Source organism: Pagrus major, chromosome 23 (assembly GCF_040436345.1).
Source record: "Pagrus major chromosome 23, Pma_NU_1.0".
Taxonomy (NCBI): Eukaryota; Metazoa; Chordata; class Actinopteri; order Spariformes; family Sparidae; genus Pagrus; species Pagrus major.
Window position 1 is genome coordinate 9,530,221 of NC_133237.1, and position 24,390 is coordinate 9,554,610.

Consider the following 24,390-nt stretch of genomic DNA (forward strand, 5'->3'; position numbering starts at 1 on the left):
TTGACGAAGAGGGAAAGATGAGAGGGTTACAGACAAAGAGGGATCACAGTACAAAAAGTGCCCCAGCCGGGAATAAGACCCAGCTGGCCTGCATGGATGTGTGGCTGGTGGTGGGAGGGAGGAGGATCATCCACAAATGAAACTTTTATTTAATGATGACAGCCAGGGAACATCTTTAAACCTCCAGTGAGACAGTGTTACTTTCAAGAACTTTTTATTTTTATCTGCCGATAATATTAGACATCTCTCTAACTATACTGGTTGGAATTCTACACAGCCAGACGCTGACAGCTAATTTCTACCCAGGATGTATAGAGATCGCTGAAAAATGTAAAAGTTTCAGTGGCACTGTTTTAAAGGAATAGTTTAGCAACTTTGGAAATGATGGATCAACACCACTCACATAACTGTCCACTAAATATGAAGCTAGCAGCAAGTTAGCTTAGCTTAGCATAAAGACTGGCAACAGCTAGCCTGGCTCGTATCGAAGACAGGGATTTTATGGATCAACACTTTATGGATCAACTGACCACAGAGAGCAAAACAGAGCGAGTGAAGCATTACTTTGTAGTATTCTAAGAAAAGTGTGGAGCTGCAGACGATATATTCCTTCTGATCCGCAAAGAGGTTCGACTGGACTGCTACAACTCCGAAACAGATGACGAAAATTTGTGACATGCCACTAAAAACCAACCAAGAATCTTTCAATTTGGCAGATATTCAGCTTGCTTCTAAAAATGTCTTCACAGTTTCAGTTAGTTTCATTTTAATGCGCTGCTTCGCTCTTTCTGCAGGGAAATATACCAGTGTCATGGTTTGAGAGATAACAGCAATAAAATACACACACAATCTTCTGTTTTTGTGTCTGTACATGAGCGTGTGTGCTTGTGTGAAAGTATTCATTTGCGGGTGTGTATGTGTGTGTGTGTGTGTGTGCTGGCTCTGAATCAATGGCAGGTATACGATGTCTGGCCCCTGCAGTCAAGGACAAGGTTGTGGGAGGGCACCAGCTCGAGACGGGCAGAACAGGACAGTGAATGTTTTTTAAAACACTCCTACAACCGCAGACATCCATCAGCCCTGCAGATGCCATTAACCTCTTTTATTTCAATATAAATTAAACACTTGATCCGTGTCCCTTTTGCATTTTGAACTATTCATCTCCTCTCTTTTTTGTTCTTTTGTGTCAGGGTTTGCAAGGCCTCTCCTATCCTCTATTTTGGATTCCTTCACCTCCCTCTATCTAACTCACCCTATCCTGCCTTGTCTGTTACCCCCAAATAACTCTGTCCCTCTTCTCCGTGTTCATCTCCACCCTGAACTAATCTATGCTGAGTTACAGTCGGAGAGTACACGAATGATGAACAGCTATAGCGTGTGAAAGAGCGACACAGAGCAGGAAAAAGAAGGACTGAGAGTGACAGTTGTGGCTTGGCGGGGCACACGCACTGGAATTTGAGAGATGCGGGAGACAGTTCGACGGGAGGACGGGAAGAAGAGGTGAGAGACGGAGACAGGATGAGGAGAGGACAAAGCGGAAGTAAAGAGGGGATGTGGTTTGAAGTGGCAGTGGAGGCGGCAGGTGACGGAGATGAAGAGAAAGAATGAGGTTGGCTTTGAGGAAACTTGTTGAAGCATGTTTGTTGGCCTTCAGTTTTCTATAAAGTTTAATGAGGGAGGAAGTGAAGAAGGGAGGCTGAAGATGAGAGGAAAGTAGAGGAGAAAAGAAGGACATGGAACAAAAGGAAGAAGAGGAGGAGAGGATGGAAGCAAAGGTAGAGAGAGGTAATGTAGAGCAGGAGAAAGAGGAGACAGAATATCCTTTTATTGGCTTTGTGACAGAAAGATCTCATAAAAATCCACTAAAATACAGTCACCTGCTTTTAGATAGAATACAGTTAAAGGTGTAAATGGATGACACCAAAGACATCATACATGCCGTGTTACAACCAGCAGATCACTCTGTACACTGGTGTCAGGATCGCTTATTTCCATATCAGCAGCTACAGCCAAAAGCTCTGAATAGTAGACAGTTTTAAGTTTAATATTTGCAAATACTGCAAGGATCGTGCTGAGTGAAGTCAGTCCGGTCTCATCACTCTGCCTACAGATGATCATCAATTGTCAGGTGACCTTCGTCGTCAATGTTCAGTTATTTCCTGTTTTATTTTGTAGCTGTTATCCTTGTCTTGTCTTTGGGTCCTTTTTTGTAAACCTTGACAAGTTAGTTAAATACATTACCTGCCTGTATGTAAACTTACAAACGTTAAGTGTGTTCATGTGTTTTCTGGGTGTTTGTGGTGTCTTTGCAGTGTTCACTGTTTCCCTCCTGTGTTCCTGTGCCCCTCCCCAGCCTGATTTTCCCTTCACACCTGCCCTGCATCAGTGTAGTGAGCCCTGCCCTGTTCCCAGTTGTTTTTCCAGCCAATCAGCTCCTTTCCTCTTCTCCTGTTCTCCACCTACCTCTCCACCTGCACCTCATCCCCTCATTAGTTTAGTTTGTATTTAAGTCCAGTTTTCAGTTCACTCTTTGTTGTTGTTGCTCCCAGTATGACAGGAAGAAAAACGTGACATCACCACTGGTCTCCTGGTTGAAAGTTTGAGCCATCGACTCCAACTGCCCCCCTGCTTCAGCTTTCACCCTCTTTGTACTACGTCACCCGACATTTTTTTAAACGTGGGATGCATCTGTTTTCCACAGAGCAGATCAGAGTATGTATTGCACTCAATTTGAAAGTCTAAAGTCATGTTACTTGTAAGCTGATTGAAGCGACCGGGCTGATGACGTTTCATCAGGTTTCATCAGATTTGCTGGTCAGTGCAGGATGAATCTTGACTCATGTTGCACAGGTGACCTTGGTGATCTGATGGCAGACGAGGAGCTGTCGAGCTGAAGTCAGGGACCGTCTCAAAAGTGCGTGCGAAATCAGACAATAGCTTTCCTGTTGTTTTTTTTTTTATCTTATACTGTACATTTTAGACCAACTTAACATTCATGGCATAATATCCTCATGTTACTTATTCATCTCTCTCTTCCTCTCCTCTTCTGCCTCGTCGTATCAACTGATTAGAGGCGTTTAACTCTTTTGTCACGATCTCTATCAGCCAATCTTATCTTTGCCGTTCTCCTCTCTGTTGCTGTCAGCTGTCATTTCATTGTGCGTGTTATACTCTGCCACATAGATAACTGCACTCCACTTTATGGGCGTGTTTGAGCTGTAGTATCATTAGTGCAGTTTCTTTTGTGAATCAGACCTGGAGATAGAGCAGATAGTGGCCATATGGATTCCTCAGCGTACATGTGTGTCTAAAATGTTCTCAGATCTTATCGTTTATTGAAAATGTTGTTAGCTTATCGTAAACTTAGATGCAGAAAATTAAGTAATCTAGAAGACCTATGACATATTCCGATTTGTTTCTGGATCCAGGTGAATCCAAGCACAGATACTTTTGAGATACAGAAGATGCAGATAGCAGTTTGAGGTAACGACTCTAGCAGGAGAAAGAGAGCATAAAGAACACGACAGAAACATAGAGTGGGAAATGTGTGTGAGACCACAGCCAAGCAGAGAGAGAGAGAGAGTGAAATGATTTAAGACAGATCTCCCATTCAATCTGTACTCTCTGCCCTCCATCTCTCCCCTAGGACTCCTCCTCCCATTCCATCTTTTTGCCTCTCATCCCTCTTTCCTTCCCACATCGCTTTTTCAGCCAACACCCTCCGCTCTCCCACGTCTCGCTGCCTCTCTGATCACAGCGTCCTGCCCGTCTGACGGTAGTAAACCAATCTTAATTCAGCCCAACTTTGATTTCTCCCCCCAAATTAACGACCTGCCTTCCATTAGAGGAAATGTGCTGAGGACACTTTAATGTCAGACCGCAGGAAGGAAGGAGGATTAGCTGATTTGTGGCGCATCATGTAGCTGTAGTGTGAAGCCATGTGTGTTTGCGTGCATTCTCTAAGTGTGCCTTCGTGTGTGTGTGTTCTCGACTTAACTCCTGATGCACTTTGCCAAAGATCTTAAGCGAATTTAGGCCGAGAGGTTTGGACAGAGTACAAACAGCGAGCAGAGACGAGCTGCGGGTCCTTCCAGTAAAAAACACCAACAACCAAACAAGACAGTGTGGCTCAAACGCACAAGAGCCTGTGGTGTGTGTGTGTGTGTGTGTGTGTGTGTGTGTGTGTGTGTGTGTGTGTGTGTGTGTGTGTGTGTGTGTGTGTGTGTGTGTGTGTGTGTGTGTGTGTGTGTGTGGAGAAAAGAAAAGAGAGGGTGCCTGGGAAATTAACGAAAAGCTTTTAAGCTGTTATGGAAAAAAGTTTTCAAAAATGAATATTTAAGATGAATATAATGTTAGCCACTTACAAACAGAATAAAATATTAAGCAGCATTTCCTTTGCTCTTTTTCTTTCCTCCTTGTGTTTTTTTTTCCTTATGATGCCTGGTTCATGGTCAGACCCAAAGGCACTACTTCTCCTTCTTCTTCTTCAAAAATCTAGTTCACATTCAGCATTATACTTGAGATTATTTAAAATTCATAACGTTTTGCTTCTCCATCTCTTGCCACAGTCTATTTCCTGGGAATGTTCTCGGGCTCTGCTATTCCTTTTACCTCTAATATGTCAGATAGCTTTTCTTTTTCCTCCCTCCTACCTGTCTGCACCTCCCGTCCTATCTATACCTCCCCCCACTCCCTTCCACTATCCCTCTGTCAGTTCCTATTCCAGTTGCTCTCCCCGTGTTTCTTAATCCCCCTCCCTTCCCCGCGATAATTCCTCTCCTCTTTCCCTCCCTTGCTCCTCTCTGTCAAGCCCCTTCTCTCCTCTCTCTCTTTGGCAACCGCTCCTCTGTCCTCTCCTCTCCTCTCCTCCCCTCCCACTCTTCTCGCCTCTCTCTTCTTCTCTGTTTATCTCACTCTCGCCGCCCTCCTCCTTCCTTCTTTCTCTCCCTCTCTTTCCCTAAATCAGCCCCTATAGGCTGCAGTGGCGCACATGCTCCAGATGTGCTCACACAAAGACGAGGATGTGCAGAGGTGTTAGCACAAACACACACACACACAAGCATGCCTGCACATTACAACATGCCACTCAGTCAGCACCAATGCTCCCATTTGTTGGACTGACAGGCATTTTGGGAAAGGGAACAGGATCAGGAGATAATAATGGAAAATGGGGCAGCCAAAGCAAACTGAAAAGGTTAGAGGGACAGGAGGTAAACACAGATGGATGGATGTAGAAAAGAACAGGAGGGCAGGAACATGAAGGAACAAAAAGACACAATGAGTGAGTTTTGATAGTCGGGAGCCAGAAAGAAAACAAAAAACGCGGGACAAAACTGGGAGGGGAGAGTGTCAGTGACACATAATGAGAGAGAGAGGAGGAGGAGAGTCAGCAGGCAGGAGCTTCGCTCATTTGCGCCACAAAAGATATAAGTGAGTGTGTGTGTGAGAGAGAGAGAGAGAGAGAGGGATAGGAGGAGTGAGTGAGAGAGAGAGGGAGGAGTGAGTTGGAGAGGGAGGAGTGTGTGTGTGTGAGAGAGAAAGAGAGAGAGAGTGCGTGAGACATTGTCATCCAGTCCTGCCAGAGAGCAGCAGCGCGAGCATCACCAGCGGACGGGACGCAGACGCACCGAGGCGACGGGAAATAAGGGAATACGCACTGATGAAGAAGCAACAACAAAGGGGGAGGATGGAATAAAAAAAAAGCATTTATTGCTTCTCCTTTCTCTTCCCACTTCTGTTTGGAGCATCCCACAAGCAGAGCACCAGTGAAAACACATACATATGATATATATATAAAACTCCTATACATATATATCAAATTATGCCTGTTTTCAAAGAAGCTGCAGCCGGACAAGGACTGAACTGACAGCAAAATCCATTGCATGAAAAATTGAGAGATGATATGCAGCCCAAAACTGTTGCATATTGAGATTTTTTTGTCATTTTTTTTGCTCATTGGGGAGAAAAAAGACAAAAAACCAAAAAAAAAATACCTTGATGCAAATGGGAAATTTGGAAAACTGAGTTGTTGAGAGCTTCTGCTGCAGACAGTCCTATACCTCCAAGGGGGCTTCTTTTGAAAACAGGATATTTTTTGTCGTTGTGCTGTCGCATCTCCACTTGTCTCTGTCGTCCGTATGGGCTGGGGGAGCGTTGTTCCAGCGAGGCTCGTGCGAGCACGCCGCTGAGAGTGCAGAGGGCAGTCCACAGGCTCCCTGACCTCACGCTGATATTTTCCTCAGCGATCGACAAAAAAAAAAAAAGAAGCAGCCCCAGCTCGGGCTGAGAGGGGAAAAGGTGAGGTAAGTTGTGGGGGAGAGAAAAAAAACAAAGAGAGGATAAGGGCAGATCAGGATCAGAGTGTAAACAAAGAGACATCATCTAAAACCTGAGGAAGGAAGAACCAAACCCATGACAGAATACGCTGAGATCCTCCAAGTCATTCCAGCATCTCTTTTTTAAAGCTTCTCTTGAGTCTCGGGTGCAGCCAACGCCAAGACATTAAGATCAGGGTATCACAACATCAGCCCTCCCCTCTCCCTTTCTCCTCCTCTCTCCTCTCCCCTCAGTCTTAGCACTTGTAGGGCAGGACTGAGCGGGCTGACAGACAGAGCGCCCAGCTGGTGTCCCGGGTCTGTTACAAGACCCCGAGATCCGCAGAAAGGAGGGGTGTCAGCGGCAGCAGCAACAGGAGCCCCCGCACGCGCCGAGGAACAAAAAGCCATTGGACTGCTTGTGTGTCGCTCTTAAAAGCTACAGAGTGACACTGACTCTGACTGAGCTCTGTCACCCGGGGGGGATTCGAGCTGTGTGTGTGAGTGTGTGTGTGTGTGTGTGAGAGAGAGAGTGTGTGTGTGTGTGTGTGTGTGAGTGTGTGTGAGCGACAAAGAACGCGCCTCAGGTGCAAGAGGGACGCTTCTGGACTGTAATCATCACAGGATTTCAGCTTTGCAACAGCCCGGAGTGATGCTTTAAAGACTTTTGAGCAGCTGTGGTGACCTGTTGGGTCTGGAGATAGGAAGGAGATACTTAAACCGATCTTTACAAAATAAAAGCTCGATATCTAATATCACCAGAGGCTGAAAGACTGGAGCTACACGTCTCCCCAAAGTGGACCAAGGTGGCAGCGAAAAGATGCCCACCGCTAAAATAAAAAAGCTTCTTTTGAGCGGTGACACTGAGAGTAGGAGGATGATTGATGCAAGTTAAACTGTGAGAGGGAGAAGTGGAGGAGACAGACAAACTCCAGTGGAAAACACTTCACTCCGGTCAGGAGTTTTTCCAGGACATCAGAACTGACTTGACTCCAGTGTAGAGTTGTTATCCACTCAGGAATATGAGTCCGTCTCCGGAGTGAAAAGCCTTTCATGTGGGGAGCCTGTGACTATCTGTGAATTTTGGAGGAATCTGCCTTCTTTCTCTGCCGGCGCCCAGGAACCTCAGAGTTCTCACTTTTCACAGATTATTCATCCACTCAGCGGGGGGAGCGTATTGCTGGAAATGCCAGAGGCGAGTTCATTCGTACGTAACACGCCCTCTTAAACTGGACTCCCTCCAAGCTTTGGATTTGTCTACAACCGCCTCTGCTGTCTGCTGATGACATATGGCTTTGTGAAAGGTGACATTTCCTGAATTTTTGGAATATTTATTTGCTTTGATAAAGACACACACACACACACCTACACACACACTGTACAGTAAACTGCAAGGGAGTGTGATGCGTCTGCGCATGTGAGTGCCTGCTCACAAGGGACTCGTTCACTCCTGTTAGGAGCATGTTGAGATGGGAGATTGATTTCTTTCACTCACTTGTTCCTCTGTCCCTTGACAACAATTTAGCTTTCTGTAACTGCGTGCAGTAATAACTCCCACAACACTAATTGAAAGCTCTCTATTGAATATAGTCTAAACCCTCTCAATGAATACCTGAAAGACTCAGAGATTCATTCAGTGATCTGGACCAGAAGGATATCTAACTTTCTCTTTCTTTGTTTTTCTTTTAACCTAGGAGCTTTAGTTTGGGCCTATCACTGACAAATACACATCAGCACTGAGCCATCACAAGACATTGGAATAAGTCCAAGATGGCCGCCTCCATTCACCCGCTCTTGGTGAGCTTCTCGCTGGCCATTCTCCTGGGTTTGACCTCTCTGGGTGGACTGAACTCTTGGCGATCAGGTCAAGCTTTGGCCCAAGTTTCCAACCAGACAGCAGATCCCACTGTGGTGCCAGAGGCCGCGCTGGCAACGCCGACGCCAGAGGCGGAGGACAAAGAGATTCCAATTGCTGGCAACCGTTGCTGGGGTTACTATGATGTCATGGGCCAGTGGGACCCGCCCTTCAACTGTAACGCGGGCATCTACCTGTTCTGCTGTGGTTCCTGCTTCTACCGCTTCTGCTGCCAGTTCAAAGTCCACAGTTTGGATCAGACTTCCTGTTCCAACTACGACACACCCGTGTGGGCAAACACCGGGAAACCGGCGGCACCCGTCACGGAGGTCCACCAGGAACCAGACCGGGATCGGACCCACATGATCGTGTATATTATCTGTGGAGTGGTGGCCATCATGGTGTTGGTCGGGATTTTCACGAAGCTCGGGCTGGAGAAAAGTCAAGGAGGACAGACTGACATGACCAACTCCAGGTATGAGCTGAGGAAGATGGATGGATGGATGGATGGATGATATTAGGTGAAGGCAATGATTAATGAATAATGGATAGATGATAGATTGATATGATTAGCAGTTTGATGATGATGATGTTTCCCATAACTATCATGGCATTATGCATTTAGTTTCATATTTGCTTGAATTGCTGGCTGGATGATCGCTGACTGAGTTCAGGATACAAATATTTTGGGGGGAGGGGCAAGAAGACCAAATAAAGAGCTACAAACTGGGAGCAGCTATTCCTGGCGCCCATTCTGGTTCCGGTATACCATAGCCCATTCATATTTCCCCCCAGACAAGGTTAACGCGACTCACAGTTGGAGTTTGAAAACACCCGGTTGTACAAAAGATGAACAACTGCTTGAGGGGTATGAGCATCTGTACATAAAACCCAGTGGTCAAAGTATTTGTATTCGGCCAGAAACATCCAATGACAGAGCTTGAAATCCTGCCACGTATGCCACTATTGTCATGTGAAAGATGAAGGTTACAGTGTTGAGAAAGCTGGTTATACAGTCTGAAGCCATAGCTTTTTTAAATCTGCTATCTTTTCCATGGAAATGGACAAACATGTTTTCTCGGAAACTAAGGTGAATGACAATCTGAGAAATCCTGCATTTCTTTGTTGACCCACATTGAAGATGAATGAAAAAAAACTCCAAAGCCTTACACCAACATGTCATATTGTAGAAATAGGAGATGAGACATTATGGCTGACCCGGCGCACGTTCTGGAGGTAGTGACTGACTAGCAGCTATTGTAACATTAGCCACAATGAGTGTATGCAGCACTCCAGAAGTCTCCGGGTCCTCACAATGGGTTCCTGTGCAAGATCTAATATTGCTGTGTTGGTGTTGCTCCTGGGCCATCACTGAAATTGTGTTTTAGTAAACACACATTGTAAAAAGGTCTATTTTAACACAACCAAGAATTTTGTTGCCTAAACTTCACTAAACAGCAACAGAAAACAGAAAACTGAAAAGAAATGGGAAATAATAAGTGAAGTGATGATGTAGACCTACTCACTTTTTTCATAAGTTGAATGTTGAAATGCTCGTCTGGACGTGCTAAGTCAACACACCCCACAGCAATTTCTTCTCTGAATACAGAGACAAAACAGATGTCAGCCTTTCATTAATCTCCCAGTAAGACAACCAACAAGCCACGTCAAACTAATGTGTCACTGAGATTAGTAACTGTAATCATATCACAACATTTCAAATGGCAATCCCTTTCACTTTGGAGAGAAATCAGATTACTGTCTTGTGTTCCTGAGAAATCTGTGAATATAACACAGTCAGCCACAGACAGAATGGACTGAGATATAAATTGGTCTGCGTATTCAGTTGTACAGCACAGTACATGTCTGTGTGGGAGTAAATGCAAGCGCGAGTGTGTGTTTGTCTGTCTGTGCGTATCTCTGCATATGTGTGAGAGGGTCACCAGCTGGATAATGAATCAAGAGACTGAATCACAGCGAGGTGATAAGTGGTGCGATGATGAGGGGAAAGAGGAGCGGATGGAGGTCAAGCAGGAGGATGGAGTTTGAGGACGGATGTCAGGTGAAAGCGAGGGAGGAGTCTGGGGGAAATTACAGTGCGGTCGCATTGTGTTTTCTCTGTATTGGTGTAGCCGTTTCACATTGACGGGTGATTGATTGCTGTGACACAGCTATGACTGTGGCAATGTGCGGCCTCCAGTGAACAATGAGAAGAGAGAGGGGTGGTTTTTGGAAGGGTGGAATATTGAGCGGATCTGACTGGAGTGCAGCCAACGGCTAATTCTAGTACGGAGGACAGGGGTGTGAGTTTGAGTGTGTGTGTGTGTGTGTGTGTGTGTGAGGGGGGAGGAAGAGAGAGACAGCGTGTGTGCTGGGTGTGACCGGCCAGCCTATCGGGTGTTAAGAGTCGGGCCACGGGGGCTCCTTTACAACCCTGTCATTACCGGATCTCCTCTCCCACGGGAGGATTTGAAGAGGAGGAAGAGGAAGAGGAGGACAACAGTGGACACCACTGCTTATTAATGTTATACTGCACTGAGCCACCCATTACACAATGGAAGCTGGCTGCACATTTTATCCCCTCAGTCAAACATTTATGTGTGAATTTTAATATCAAGGGATTGTTTTGGAGATTCCTCCGAATTCTGGTTGGCTGTCTTCACATGCAGGTCATACTGTCAAGAGAAATGTTCAGCATCTGTCTTGAGGTTTCTCAGAGTTGACATGTATGTACCTCACAATCAGCAGGACAGATGTTGATAGCCATCTGTCCTGCTGAATTGGCCTGGAGCAAGACACTGATACAAGATCGTTTACTTTGACCTTCCTGGAAGAAAACAGTTTTTTACCCCAGCCCCCAGATGGAAGTAAAAACCATGACATGAGTATCATCAGTCCTCTTTAAAACCAAATAAACAACTCACTGCAAATTCATTTCAAATGAATGAATGCACGTAAGAGTTATCGATACTGGAACCTATCAGCTATCACATGATGACGATTGAGCCTCTGGGGGCAAACGTCCAATGTTTCAGGGCTTCTGGCATATCTATCTAAAGGGCAGTACTCAAGCTTTTATAGAGGAAATGTGGCTATTCAATGCTGCGTACTTCAAAAAAAAATACTTCACAGAAGTACTTCATGCCCAACACTGGCACACACAACTGTCAGGTTGAGCGATTGTCCAAGCAAACCTGGGAGTGAGATTCTCAGAAAGCAAATGAATAAAACAGAGTTGGAGAGCTTATAATTATATGTTTATGTGGACATAAGAAAACATTTACTTTTGTTCGCTTTTGATTTTTGTAGTCTCAAATTAAATTGTTCTTCCAGGACTAATATTTTCTCTCTAAAATTGCATTTTATTTGCTGAATTAAGACAGAGCCAGATCTTCTGGAGGAATAGACACCCAAAGTCACAAGTTTACTCACAAGTTTACTCACCTTGAATAAACCTGTGGATTTCTCTGAGTTTGATCATTGGAAACATTTGGGATAATGTAAATATGCAACTCAACAAAACATACTACAAAGGTCAAGTCGTTTTTAGACATTTTAATGCAGAATTCTTCAATATTATATCTTTTACTGGTTATGAAGCAGTACATTTAATACTGATGCCTCTACATGACCTCCTTAAGCAAAGGAGACCATCAGTGAGATATCAGTGAGTGTTGTTCGTAGGGGCTGCCAGAATGAAGTTCCTTGTCGAAGCTTCAAGGATTCAAATATGTCTTGCACCACTGCATTTTGTCATGCTGACTTGTTGCCTGTAAGACGAAAGTGTTGTCAGAAGAAGTGCGTTTTTTGCATTATCCAGTGCACCCCTCTGTCTGCCTTGCAGCAATTCACATTTAGCAATAATACAAAAGAGGCACAGGTACTGTGACAAAAGCTGAATCACTGTGAATGTGCCCTTCTTTGAACTTACCATGGCAGAGTCCCACTAAGAAAGTGTCTCTGATCTCACAGGAAAGAACAGGTCAGTGACAACCATACAGCAGAACAAAGAAGATAAATAAAAAAGAGAATGTAAGAATAAAAGAGAACAGAGGGAAGGAAGATGTTGGTGAAACAGTGAATACTGATGCAGAGGGTGTTTTACTGCCCTCTCGTCTATCAGAGTTGGTCACTTCGTACCTGCTGAAGCTGGTGTATGTGAAGACAGAGACCATGACACCAGAGTAGTGATGAGTCCAGAGCCCAGTGATAAAGGGCCATGTGAAAGGACAGTCCGCTGGAGCATGAGGGAGCGAGGGATGGATGGAGGAAGAGAGAAGGAGGTGCTGATGAGTGAAGGACTATGCTGTTGTAATTCTGCTGATTTGCCATCGTTAGCTGTGGATGACTGGTTAGCTTTGTGGCCAGGCTGCATGGAGAATGATTGTCTTTGAAGACGTGTTAAAAGACATTTGAACTCTTTTAACACATTTTGACAATGTAGTTTATATTTTATACTTTTTAGGATGGGTCTGTTGTTGGCAAAACTGTACAATAGGGTACACAAAAATGTGATTAGTTTAGAAATGAAGTCAGTTGAGTAAGGAATGAATCAGGAATGACATGATAATTAATTGTTAATGGGGCACAAAAAGAGCATTTATGATAATTAGGTAATTAGTAATTAATGAGTCATTTGGCAACTGCTCAGTTTTATGTTTCACTCCACAAAAAGAGTATTAATAATGAGTGAATTAATAACTAATTACTTAATCATTTTAAGTAATTGGTTATTAATTCATCTACTTGATAATTACTCATTTTTATTTTCACTTAACTTGAAGTGCATATAGAGTAACTAATGATTAAGTAATTACTAACTAATGAGTTGTTACTAGTCTGTGCCACTCAGCAGCTGGTTCATAGTGTTCAGTATGTCGACTCACAAATATTCATGAACTAATCATTACCTAATGAGTTATTACCTCTTGACTGTTTTCTAGTAACTCATCATTATCTACTATATAGTCCTCGAATCACAGTTATTAAGTAAATACTCATTAATGATTCATTAACTATCAAGGTGTTCCTGATTCTTTCCTTATTCACAGTAGTAATTACTCCCACTGTACCTTATTGTAAAGTTTTACCCTGTTGTTAAACTGCCGTGGTGGCAGGGTTGATACATCCTTTCATTCTCACCACTTCTCTTGACAAAGAGGTTGTGCCGAACTTTAAAACAGTGACTGCTGTCGTATTATCCAAAGGTGCTTCCAGTTATTTGAAATGTCCATCCTGGTCACTACAGATTCAGTTACAGACAATCAGTGCTTTTTACAATTGGCCTCTTCCATTCAAGCCAACAAACTTTCAAGAAAAATAAACCTCTCTTAGCACAGTCACCTTTAAGGTAAATGTTTTCAGAGGCAGCACTTTGAGCACAACGTCAGCAAAGAGACACAAGAAGGAAGCAAACAGACAAAACAAGTTGAAAATGGTTCAAATTACGAGCGATATTTATGCTTTTCTCACAAAATCATTCCAAGCTAAAGGCCGTTGCATGTTGGTATGGATGAAAAAACACCAAATGCCTACAATGCCTATGCTAATTGCCTAAAATTTAAAGAAAAATCATTATGACCAAAGAACTGCATTGAGTTTGAGAGCCTGATAATCAAATATGAAGTAATGGTTTTGCCCATGGAAGAAAAAAAACAGTGTGAGGCTTCTTCGTGTTTCTGTGCCGAATTGATGACGCCTGCTGAAAATTGTTTATCACAGCTATTCATGAGCATCACATTTCAAAATTCATTCTCAATCTGCAAACATTTGACAGAGAAACACTTTGACCCAGATGAAGCGAGAAAGTGTGGTGGGTCTATGTGTGTGTGTGTGTGTGTGTGTGTGTGTGTGTTTATGTGTGTGCACTCAACAAATAAATCCAACCACAAAGCTGTTAAGGTGGTAATGCGCTGAAACCTTGGGTCAGGCAATCACAACTGGCAGCGGTGCAATGATGTATGGCACAAAACACGCATGCACACATGTGCATACACACACAGACACACACACACAAACCTGTGCTCATTATAACCGTACAGTGCCCCCCCATTACATCGCTTCTCACCTCCCAAGCGGCTGTTTTTGTTTTTGTTTTGCTCTCGGTCTGTCTGCTGCTGCGTCTGTCATGTGGAAAGTGCTGCGAAGCAAAATTAAAAATGAATTATTTCCTTTGATACGCAATTCAGCGGTGGGAATAAATATGCCAATTTTCAATTAACGACAGCTCAGCTCCACTCATAACTTTATGGACTGAAGGTGAAAAGGGGATTCAGAGGGAGAGAAAAAGACGTGAAAGTACAGAAGGGCCTTTAAAGTACTTGTACAGTGGAGTAAACAGACTTTTAAGCTGAAAGTTTAAAGCTGACATTTTGCATCATTGCGGTCACCGACTTTGTGGACACCAGCGCAGCTAACATGTTGACAAGGTGCCTAAAAGCCCTGTTTTAAGACCACCGTGCACACTGTGGCTGTAATGATCAGTGCCAGTGCAATTAAGGTGTTGGCCAATACATATTTGGCACATCAACCTTTATAAGATATATCTATAAAAATATGTTTGTGCAGCATTAATCAAAGCACAGCTACTGTTGCATTTAGCAATTTAAATTCAATAAAATGATACTTATCAGCCAACGGCATAAATAATCTCAGTGCCAGGCATGATTTACTGCCAGGGTTAACATCAAACAAGCACAGCATGAATAAATAGGTAGAGTATCAACAACACACACCAGCCTCTGCGTAAAGGATAAGTGAATTCAGTCATTATCCACTCACCCTCATGCTGATTGAAAGTTGGGTTTGTATTCAAAACATTTCAGGAGCTTCACAGCAAAACAGCATTGCAGCATATTCCTTAACAACTGAAGTAGATGGGGACTTGTTTTAATACATTAAAATCCAAGTCTCTGGAAGCCCTGAGATCACAAATTGATTTGAAAAGACGTTTTTTACAGGCTTTTTTAAAGAGGCACTATGGGCTTTGGAGAAGAAATTCAAACTCATAAGTCAAATATTTACAACATTAATGAGGTAATAATACAGACTCAGAAATATTTATCTTTTCCGCAACTGAATAAACAAGCAGTTCTCAGAGGAAAATAAGGTCAACAGAACACTGTTTGAAGCTAGAAAGATGGCAGGGTCCGCCACATGTAAACAAAGTAAAACAGTATGAAACTGTGGTGTCCTTTAAGGTCAGTTTGTTTATTCAGTCATTTAAAACAAAGAGTTTATTTAGTTTTAATTTTAAAAAAATGTCAATGAAGATCTTTCTCTTCTTATTAACATTTCTTCCCCAAAACTACACAGTGCACCTTTAAGCCAAAATCTTCACCGTAGCTGCTAAGCTAAAAGTGTTAGCACACACCCTGTCTGTTTGAACACCCACGGGACTTCCGTATTCTTGGATTTTACCGAGCTGTATGGAGCCATTGTAAGTTTTCTTTTTGGTTGTTTTTTTAATGTCTACATCAAGTTCCCATCTACTTCAGTTGTCGAGGAGAACGCTGCAACGCTGTTTTGCTGTGAAGCTCCAGAAATGTTTTGTGGATTATGCAACTTTCCCTGACTTTCAGTAGATGGTGACTGAATCCTCATTTCTGAGTAAACTGTTCCTTTAACACTTAGGGCTTTCTGTGACCGTGGCGGTGTCTGGCTGTCATTAAAGCCAACAATTGCATTTAGATGAGGGAAACTCTAAACTAATCACGTCAACTGACCATGTTTAGAACAGATGGAAGATTTTGTGGAATAAGTGTCCACTCCACACCTAAATCTGTAGATATCCGGATACGCACACACACACACACACACACACACACACACACACACACACACACACACACACACACACACACACACACACACACACACAAACTCAAGCATCAAGTCCCTATCATTCCCTTTAACAGCATTATACCACTTATCATAAGTTATTCCACTGAAGAGCCATGTGTTCAAGGGCATAGGCAATTGAATGACCCACTGGGGATCCAAACAACCACTTCCATCGGCCGTTCTGCTCCTTTACTGTATTGTGTTTCATCAACAGCGCTTTCTATTTCCTTTATTGTCCAGCCACAGCGGTGCTTTTCATCACCGCCTGTGACAGGTGTTTAGAGGCCACAGACAAACATGTGCACACACGACTCCGCTCTCTGGAAACTGTTGCAGCAGTGGACAGATGAATCTAACATTTGATAGTGAGGTGTGTTGGTCCAAATTAACTTTTGTGCGTGTGTGGAGGCCTGTGGGGCGAAACAAACTGATGATGGGAAGTTTAGTTGCTCTTTCATGTAGAACTTTCCAGGTAAGGTAAAATGAGAGAAAAAAAAATCAATTAAAATATCAAATATGAAACGGAGGAAACGACATAAAAGTAGATCAAACAATTCTTCAAATGGACTTTGTGCATCACAGAGAAACTCATCATTGATGTAAAATGTGTCTTCGGGCTTCGGTGCTGATTTCACCTCCTTTGTTAGAAGCTGCTCTCACCTTGCATTAATAACAAGAGCCTGTGTGTTTGTTTTTAGAAAAGCAGTACGGCTTGTTAAGCTAACGTCCTCCTCCTCCGTGCTTAATCTGGAACCAAAATAAAACTCTTTGATGCTGCGGCAGAATGAAAAAAGTGCACAGTTTACTGAAATCAACAGAGTTATTGTCTATGCCCTTTATTAGCCTCTGAACTGAACTGAATATTTTCAACCTGGGCCTTTTTTTTTAACTTTTGTGCCATCACGATGTGATAAATATTTCATCACAGACGTCAGATTTTATCTGTGATCTTAAAAACACACATCCATGTCAGTTGGACTCTAAAAGTGATTAAAACACATATTTTCAACTTTAAAACACATGGCTTTGTTCTTAGCTGATTGCTGGCTTTCAGGCACCAGCCTGAAGTTTTCTTTTTTCTTTTCTTTGGTCGAACCCCTATGAAGCTATTCATGTGCTGTTAAAGAAATATGATTGATATTACAGATCATAATCGATATTTGAGAAAATACTCCATGAGATAAGAAAAAGAATATCGGATCATGTTTTAGTTGTCAGGAGCAGATATTGAAGGAAAAACAAATAAAAAGCCTTGTCAGTCAATGTTTTGCAGATTGACTTGATATTTTGAATATCTACAGAGATTAAAGCCACATTATGTAGTAATTAGTATTCTTCTGAGTGTATCACAACAGTCGTAATTGCACAACAATGTCATGTCTGGAAAACGTGTGTCTTGAAGTAAACATGCATGCTCAGGCATTAGTGCCATGCAGCAGTCAAGGTTTGCGCAAGCGCTCCAACACGCCAAGCTAACGCTGACTGGATAACTATGTAAACTAGCAGAGCTAATTTGTAGCTACACCACGCAGCAGTTACAGGTTGCTTTTGGGAAAAATGTAAATCAGAGAAAGTTGAGGCAAAACAGCCTGAGGACATCAGAGAGGACAGAAAACATTTTCTCCATAAAATATGATCCAGTTTCACAAAAAGCTGTGATAGTTGGTGCTGTGTGTGGGTGTGGTACTGCCGTGAAGCGTTACAAGTAATAAGATTAACAAGATGTTACAAGTTATGTAGCGCAGAACCAAGCAGAGAGGCGCTGAGTGTTATTTCAACGTAAAACAGTTACATAATATTGCTTCAAGAAATGTGAAATGTCATGTAGGCAGTGGTGAAATGTAACTAATTACATTTACTTAGGTACTACACTTAAGTACACCTAGGTGTCAGGATTCATTTTCATACTTTTGTTACCTCTACTTATATATTACTATGAATGCAAGACTTCTACCTGTAATTGAGTATTTTTTTTACCATGAATCGGTGCTGCTCTTACTAATTTAAAATATTTCAATACTTCTTCCGTCACTATATACGGCTACTTTCTTTGTGTACAGTGTCTTTTAAGCGTGTGTCCCACAGAAGCAGCTGTGTCAGTTGTGTTATGATTGTAACTCCACACCACACCTCAGTGCAGCACAGCTCAGTGAGACAGATTGCTGCAGAGCACCGAACTTCCTCAGCTCAACTGTTGCTGCAGTGGCTCAACAACACCCTACTTCCTTCGTCGGGTCTCTATTCTTTCTCCTTTTTCTTAGCTTTACTCTAACTCACCCAGTTTTAAATACAGTAAACCACTGTTTTACTGTTGGACCTCCAGCCCTGCATGATTTCGATATTTCACAAACCTGATTCAAATGATCAGCTTGCATTAAGCTCTGCAGAAGCCTGATAGCGACCTGTTCGTTTTAATCATGTGTGCTGGGGCAGGGGAACATCCAGCACGTACAGCACACTGGGGAGCCCCAGGCACGACCAGGATCCTACTGTCTCTTCACCTCATCCTCTTCTTCTTGCTCTGATGCTCCTCTGGGGCCTCAGGTATATATATATGTATATGTGTATATATATATATATATATATATATATATATATACACACACACACATACATACATATATGGTTACATGCACCATTATATTATGGAAGACCAAATCAGTAGATAAATTACAAGAGAGAAATTGCTCAATAAAACAAAATTAAATAATTAATATGCCATTAAATATAAATGTAGGCATAAATGCATTCATACTGTGTGACATAAATTGAAATCTGTTTTAATTGTCTTCTCTCTATTATCATTTTTTGTATTGAGGGAAAAAAAAGTTAAAACAAGATACAGTTTTTGACAATAAATAGAGGGAAAATAGCTCTGAAATATAAACATAAATAAATAATTTTAAAAGTAAAATATAGATATAAACATAAATATAAAATGGAAAATTAGATGGGAAAGTAAATAAATAGAGGAATTAATATAAAAGTAAATAAATACAGAAGATAATTCAAACATGAATATCATATATGTAACATTTTATGAATTATTGCTACCTACCTAAATGTTTTTATAGATTTGAATTTAAACATTTGCATAAAATTCATACAGCAGGTTTATTAGAAGCAAAATCCTGCATAGAGAAACCTGTAGGATAGTGAATGCACCATTTTCAAAGCTCAAAGTAAAAATATTTTTCCCAAAAAAGCCACAGAACAGAATTTTTAACCTCTTCACTCATCTCCCTACTTGAGTTAAGTGTCAACACGGCAACAGCCCATCTTACAGTTGCCTCCTCTCCTCTCATCTCTGCTTTGACTTAATTTTAGCAGTAAAGTCATGCCTCCTCTTCATCGTCCTACTTCTCCTGTAAATATTTATATCAGTTCCTCATTAAAGCCCACACACCCAAATTAGATATTTACAGGATGTGTACCTCACACACCACATCCCACTTTGCGCTTGAAAAGAAGATGAACTATAGATTAATTAAGAGTGATTACTTCATAATGAGAGGTTTATTTTTGAGCACGACTGTGGGTTGTGAACAATCTGTGTCACTTTTGACTTTGTGAATTTGGAGCCACTGTGGGTGGTTTTGTGGGAGGATCCATTGTTTAAGTGTGTAAATATATTCCCCTCTGCATTCAGTCGAACAATGTTTTGCTAACTCCTCATAACCGGAGACTGTGTTGACTGTGTGTGTTACGTTGTGTGTCTCCGAGCCTCTTGTGTGACGGTGTTTGTTGTGAGTAGTCTACATGGAGTTTCGGGAACAGGCCATCCAACGTGGGCTCCATTTTCACTCCACTGATCCTGGTAATGGTCTTGTCCCGGTAGATTGACGCTGGCTCCAAGTCGCCCTGACAGAAAATCAACTGCTTACATGTAGCTGTTTGCTGGAGCGCGCACAGTAGCAAGCATTATCACTCTCTGTGTACTGTAGCTGGTCGTATCTTTTTCTCCTGCTCCTCTAACTCACCACGGACTCAACTTTCACGTCTCTCCAGCTATCGCGTTCTGTCTTTCTGTCTGTCTATCTCGTTTTTATTCATCTCCATCTCACCATTCTCAGCTATTATGCATATCCTCATTTCTTTGCAGTCTGCCCTTCCACCTTGTGTTTCCTTCTCATCTTTTAATATCCTTCTGTCAGAGACAGGAAGAATACTGAAACATTTTACTCTGGTAGAATTGCTGATACCCCGAGAAAGTAAAGTGCAGGTGTTAGAAAGTTAATGTGTATTCATAATAAAAATATCACACGTGGAATTAGCTCGTAACTATATATCTGTAATCATTTACAAACTGTTTATACATAATTTCTGTATTTCTACTGTAAATGCATAAAAGACTACAAACATTAAAAGCTTTATTTCATAGTAACTATTGGTTACTATAGAATTTATGAATAGTTATGAATAAAAAACAGCCCGGTCAACCATGCAAGCTGCAGCCTCTGAGGCGGAAAAATGAAGTCAACGCTGAAGTGCCAGAAACTGCTCCCTGGTGGGTGCTGACCACAAAGGCAAAGCTGACCACAAACACCCTCAGTGTCCGCTGTTGCTCGCTATGGGAGTACCCTTTTTAAAACTTGGGGTCTGACTCCGCAGACATTTCCGCATTTCGGCAACACGATTCTCCTGCGGGGGATATTTTAATGGCAGGTAGTGTGGATAAAACATCACAACACTTAACTTCAGGTGGTAACACGCTATAAATGGGCATAACCATCGTAATAATTTTACCAAAATCCCGTTAGAAACATATTATATCACTGTGTGTTATATATTGCTACTACTTAAAGTGATATTTTACTGCTAAGCATATTATTTTTTTAGCGCTGTTCATGATCTATTACAATGAACTGATTTTAATATATTCATGTGACCAGGCCTTCATAGCTGATCTTATTCTGTCTCTTTATCATCCCTCGCTAACTGCTCTCCATATTAATTATTGAATGCTTCTCATCACTGATCTGCAGATCATGTAAACACTGTTGCTAATGAGTCACAATGAGAAGCACGGCTCTTAATCACAGTGGTCACAATAGCTCCTAACAGGTGGTTTTTAATAACAGAGCTCATCCGGTATGTTTTGTTGTATCTGGGTCGGTGTGTTTTCCTCCCCCTCCCTCCTTTTGCTTCATGTTTTTTTTCTCCTTCCCCTCTCATCCTCTGCCCATCGCGGCACTTTGCCTCCTCAGTAATCACCTCTTGCCTCTTATCGCTAAACACCATCGCAGAAGCTTAAAACATAACACGCAGATTAAACAAGAGAAAGAGATCCATCCCCTTTGCCATTCATCTCTCCACCTTCTCCTCCCTCCAGCCTCCACCATCCCACTGTATATCCCTACATCTCCACCCATTCCCTTTCCTTATAGTCGGGGAAATAATTACTTGCTAGCTCACTTCGCCCAAACAGTCTCATGTCTTTCGCATTATGCGGGAGCAGAGATGAAACAAGAGTGTGGATGAGGGGAAACTCAGAAGAGGGAACAGGATGGCACAGTGAGGAGGAATTCACTTCTTTACTTTGCTCTTTACTTTCATCCCTTACAGTCATCCTTGTTCATGTTCTGTTTGCTTTTCGCATGCTTGTGCTCATTTCATTCCCCGTTGGTCTCTCTTTGTCTCTATCTTCTTCCTTCTCACTCTCGATCCTTTTATTCTGTCTCGCTGCTCTCAGCCCCATTTCTTTTCCAAGCAGGTTTTTGCTGCATGATAGGAGAACATATACTGTAAATTTGGTGAGGCGAATAAAGTCATCAATGCAGCCGTTATCTGATAATCAAATCAGTACTACATCATTCATAATGCAGGGTATAACAGTTTTATACCCTGCATGGGCTGGTTCTCAAAACCTCTCACCTATCACCCTCCGCTTTTCTCACCACCAGTGGCAAACACTTGCCCGCACACACATATATTCACCGAAACACACAATAACACACACAAACTTGTTGCGACAGGGCTGCAGAGCGCAGTGCCAATATATGTTGAGAGCAATCTCGCCAGCAGTTTCTCACCTTTCGGGTCGGAAAGCTGGGTTATTCATCTTGCTCTCATACCGGCCGAGAGACAGAGAGAGAGGGAGAAAGGGAGGGAGAGTAATGAAAAAGTTGAAACAAGAAAGTTTCCTTGTTTTTCTCGTCCGTCAGTTTTATTTACCTTATCACAAAGACTTGGTAAAGAGTTTACTGTGCGGTAATTGCCCCCTCTGGTGGCCCCATGTTTGACAAAATGCCACAAAGTGCTCTCTTGGATGCCTCAACATGGTACGGTGCCTTCTAGGTTGCCCTTCCATTTGAAAAAAGTGTCCTCTAAAGTTACCTGTCCAGTTCACTATAAATGTATCACGACTTTCTGTGTGTTGGTGCCCCACCGCATATACAGCTGGTGCCCTTTGTCTCTTTTCGCCCCTGAACCTCAAACATCCTGAGTCTGCCACTGAGGTCAGATCTACAAGTGGAAGACTGCTGTTTGTGTCCAGTGTGAAAGCAAAAATAAACATTGAGTTATTTTAACTTACTAATGTAGTGAAGTTAAGTTACATACATTACATAACTTCTGTCACATACTGTAGATATGTTTGTAGTAGTTATTACAACCCAAACCATTATCTTTTCCCAAATCTAACCTAGTGCAGTACGCCTGTTGCTGGTACGTTGTAACAGTCATGTTGTTTTGGGCACGGTGAAATATGTTGTTTTGAGAGTGACTGGACTGATCTATTCAGTGGTCTAGGTCTACGATGCTGTGTTTGGAAATTCACAAGCTATACCCAGCTGTATATGAAGGGATAATGTCAATGAAATACATTAATACATTTAACTTATCCCCACATTTGCCAGCTGCAACATGTACAGACTGTACTATAGCTGCAAGTTCCGAGTCCTTCTTCCACCACTGTTCATTATAAATACCGTAACTTTGTTTCAGAGAAATATTTGTTGTTCATCTCTCAGTTTATTTTGTTCAATACCAATCAAATTACTTTGTTGTTGGAATCAGAAACAAAACACTGAACCGAATCTGCTGAAATCATCCAGAATGCAAAACTGAATAAATTCAAACTGCTGAGTGTGTTGCAGTAACAGTGTCCCACACAGCTTAATGACTACTTCAGCCTGCATTTTAATCTTGTTTACATGACGGAAACAAAAGATTTGTTTCTCCTCTTTTTCCCAGTGTTTGTGCTCAGATTCATAAGGTTGATCTTATCTCGACCTAAGCTTTTTAATGGGATGAAACTGATACAAGATTTCTCATCTCACTCCCAGTTAATAAACAGACAACATGCTGTTTATCCGAAATATTATTAAGAGGTCAGTGTTCTCCTCATTAACAATTCAGTGATACAGGGCTTAAATAGATTGTTGAAATCTGGATTGTTTACCACGTGGTTCAGGTTTTGTGCTGGATTTTCTTCACACAGGATGTTTCTGGTGTTCCCTGGCAGCTAATTGGGGGGTTACTCTGTATGTTAGTGTGCAACATGTCACATGATTGATGAGACTGCAGGGGTTCAGGGTCTACAGTCGATAGCACCACTACATCATTTTGTCTCCAGCTCGCCTCGCTTTAACCCCCTACCAACCCTATCCATACCCACACACACACACACACACACACACACACACACACACACACACACACACACACACACACACACACACACACACTCCATACTCATACACAATACACAAACGCATTCAATATAGTAACAATAACAACAACAACAACACAGAACTGTGCTTAACATTTGCAGTTTTTTGTTGCAGTTGGTTCAAATCAGACAAGACTACAAGATGTTTTGAGGGAAAAGATGCAGAATAACAAAGGTGTATCTGATTAACACACACTCGCCCTCTTTTTGCTTTCCCACTCACAATAATAGAAAAATAGTAGCCTTTAGCCTTAATTTGTTTTTTTCTACTAGGTTTTGTTTTTCACTGTAATACAAAAACAAGTACATCCACTTCTACTTCTACTCACACACTTTAATTTTCAAAAGTTCAACCAGGAAATGAAAACATAGTCATCATCTCACCTCCACTGATAGACACTTGTGTTTTCACAGGTTGTCCACAAAACTCTCCTGGAGCTTCACAGCAAAATAGTGTTGCAGCGTTCTCTTAAACAGCTGAAGTAGATGGGAACTTGTTTTAAAACAGAAAACAGCAATCAAAAAGAAAAACATGAAAAGGCTCCATACAGCCCCTCCGGCGTTATCCAAGTCAAGGGAAGCCCAAATTGATTTGAAAAGATGTTTGTTACACCCCTTTTAATGCTGAAATCTGTACTGTAGCTGCTAAGCTAAAAGTGTTAGCGCACTAACACGCTAAGTGGGTGCATGGCAGCACCTTGAGGGTG

The 24,390-nt window shown here is 42.1% G+C and overlaps 1 protein-coding gene across 1 annotated transcript in view; it reads left to right on the forward strand.

Annotated features, from left to right (window-relative positions):
• Nucleotides 1-2,583: 2,583 nt before the first annotated feature.
• Nucleotides 2,584-24,390, forward strand: part of LOC141019931 (protein shisa-9) — a 102,855-nt gene continuing 81,048 nt past the window's right edge. The window contains exons 1-2 of the mRNA XM_073494968.1: nt 2,584-2,712; nt 8,009-8,644. Of these exons, the coding sequence (XP_073351069.1) occupies nt 8,085-8,644 (560 nt within the window). The 5' untranslated portion in view covers nt 2,584-2,712; nt 8,009-8,084. The remainder of the gene's footprint in view (nt 2,713-8,008; nt 8,645-24,390) is intronic.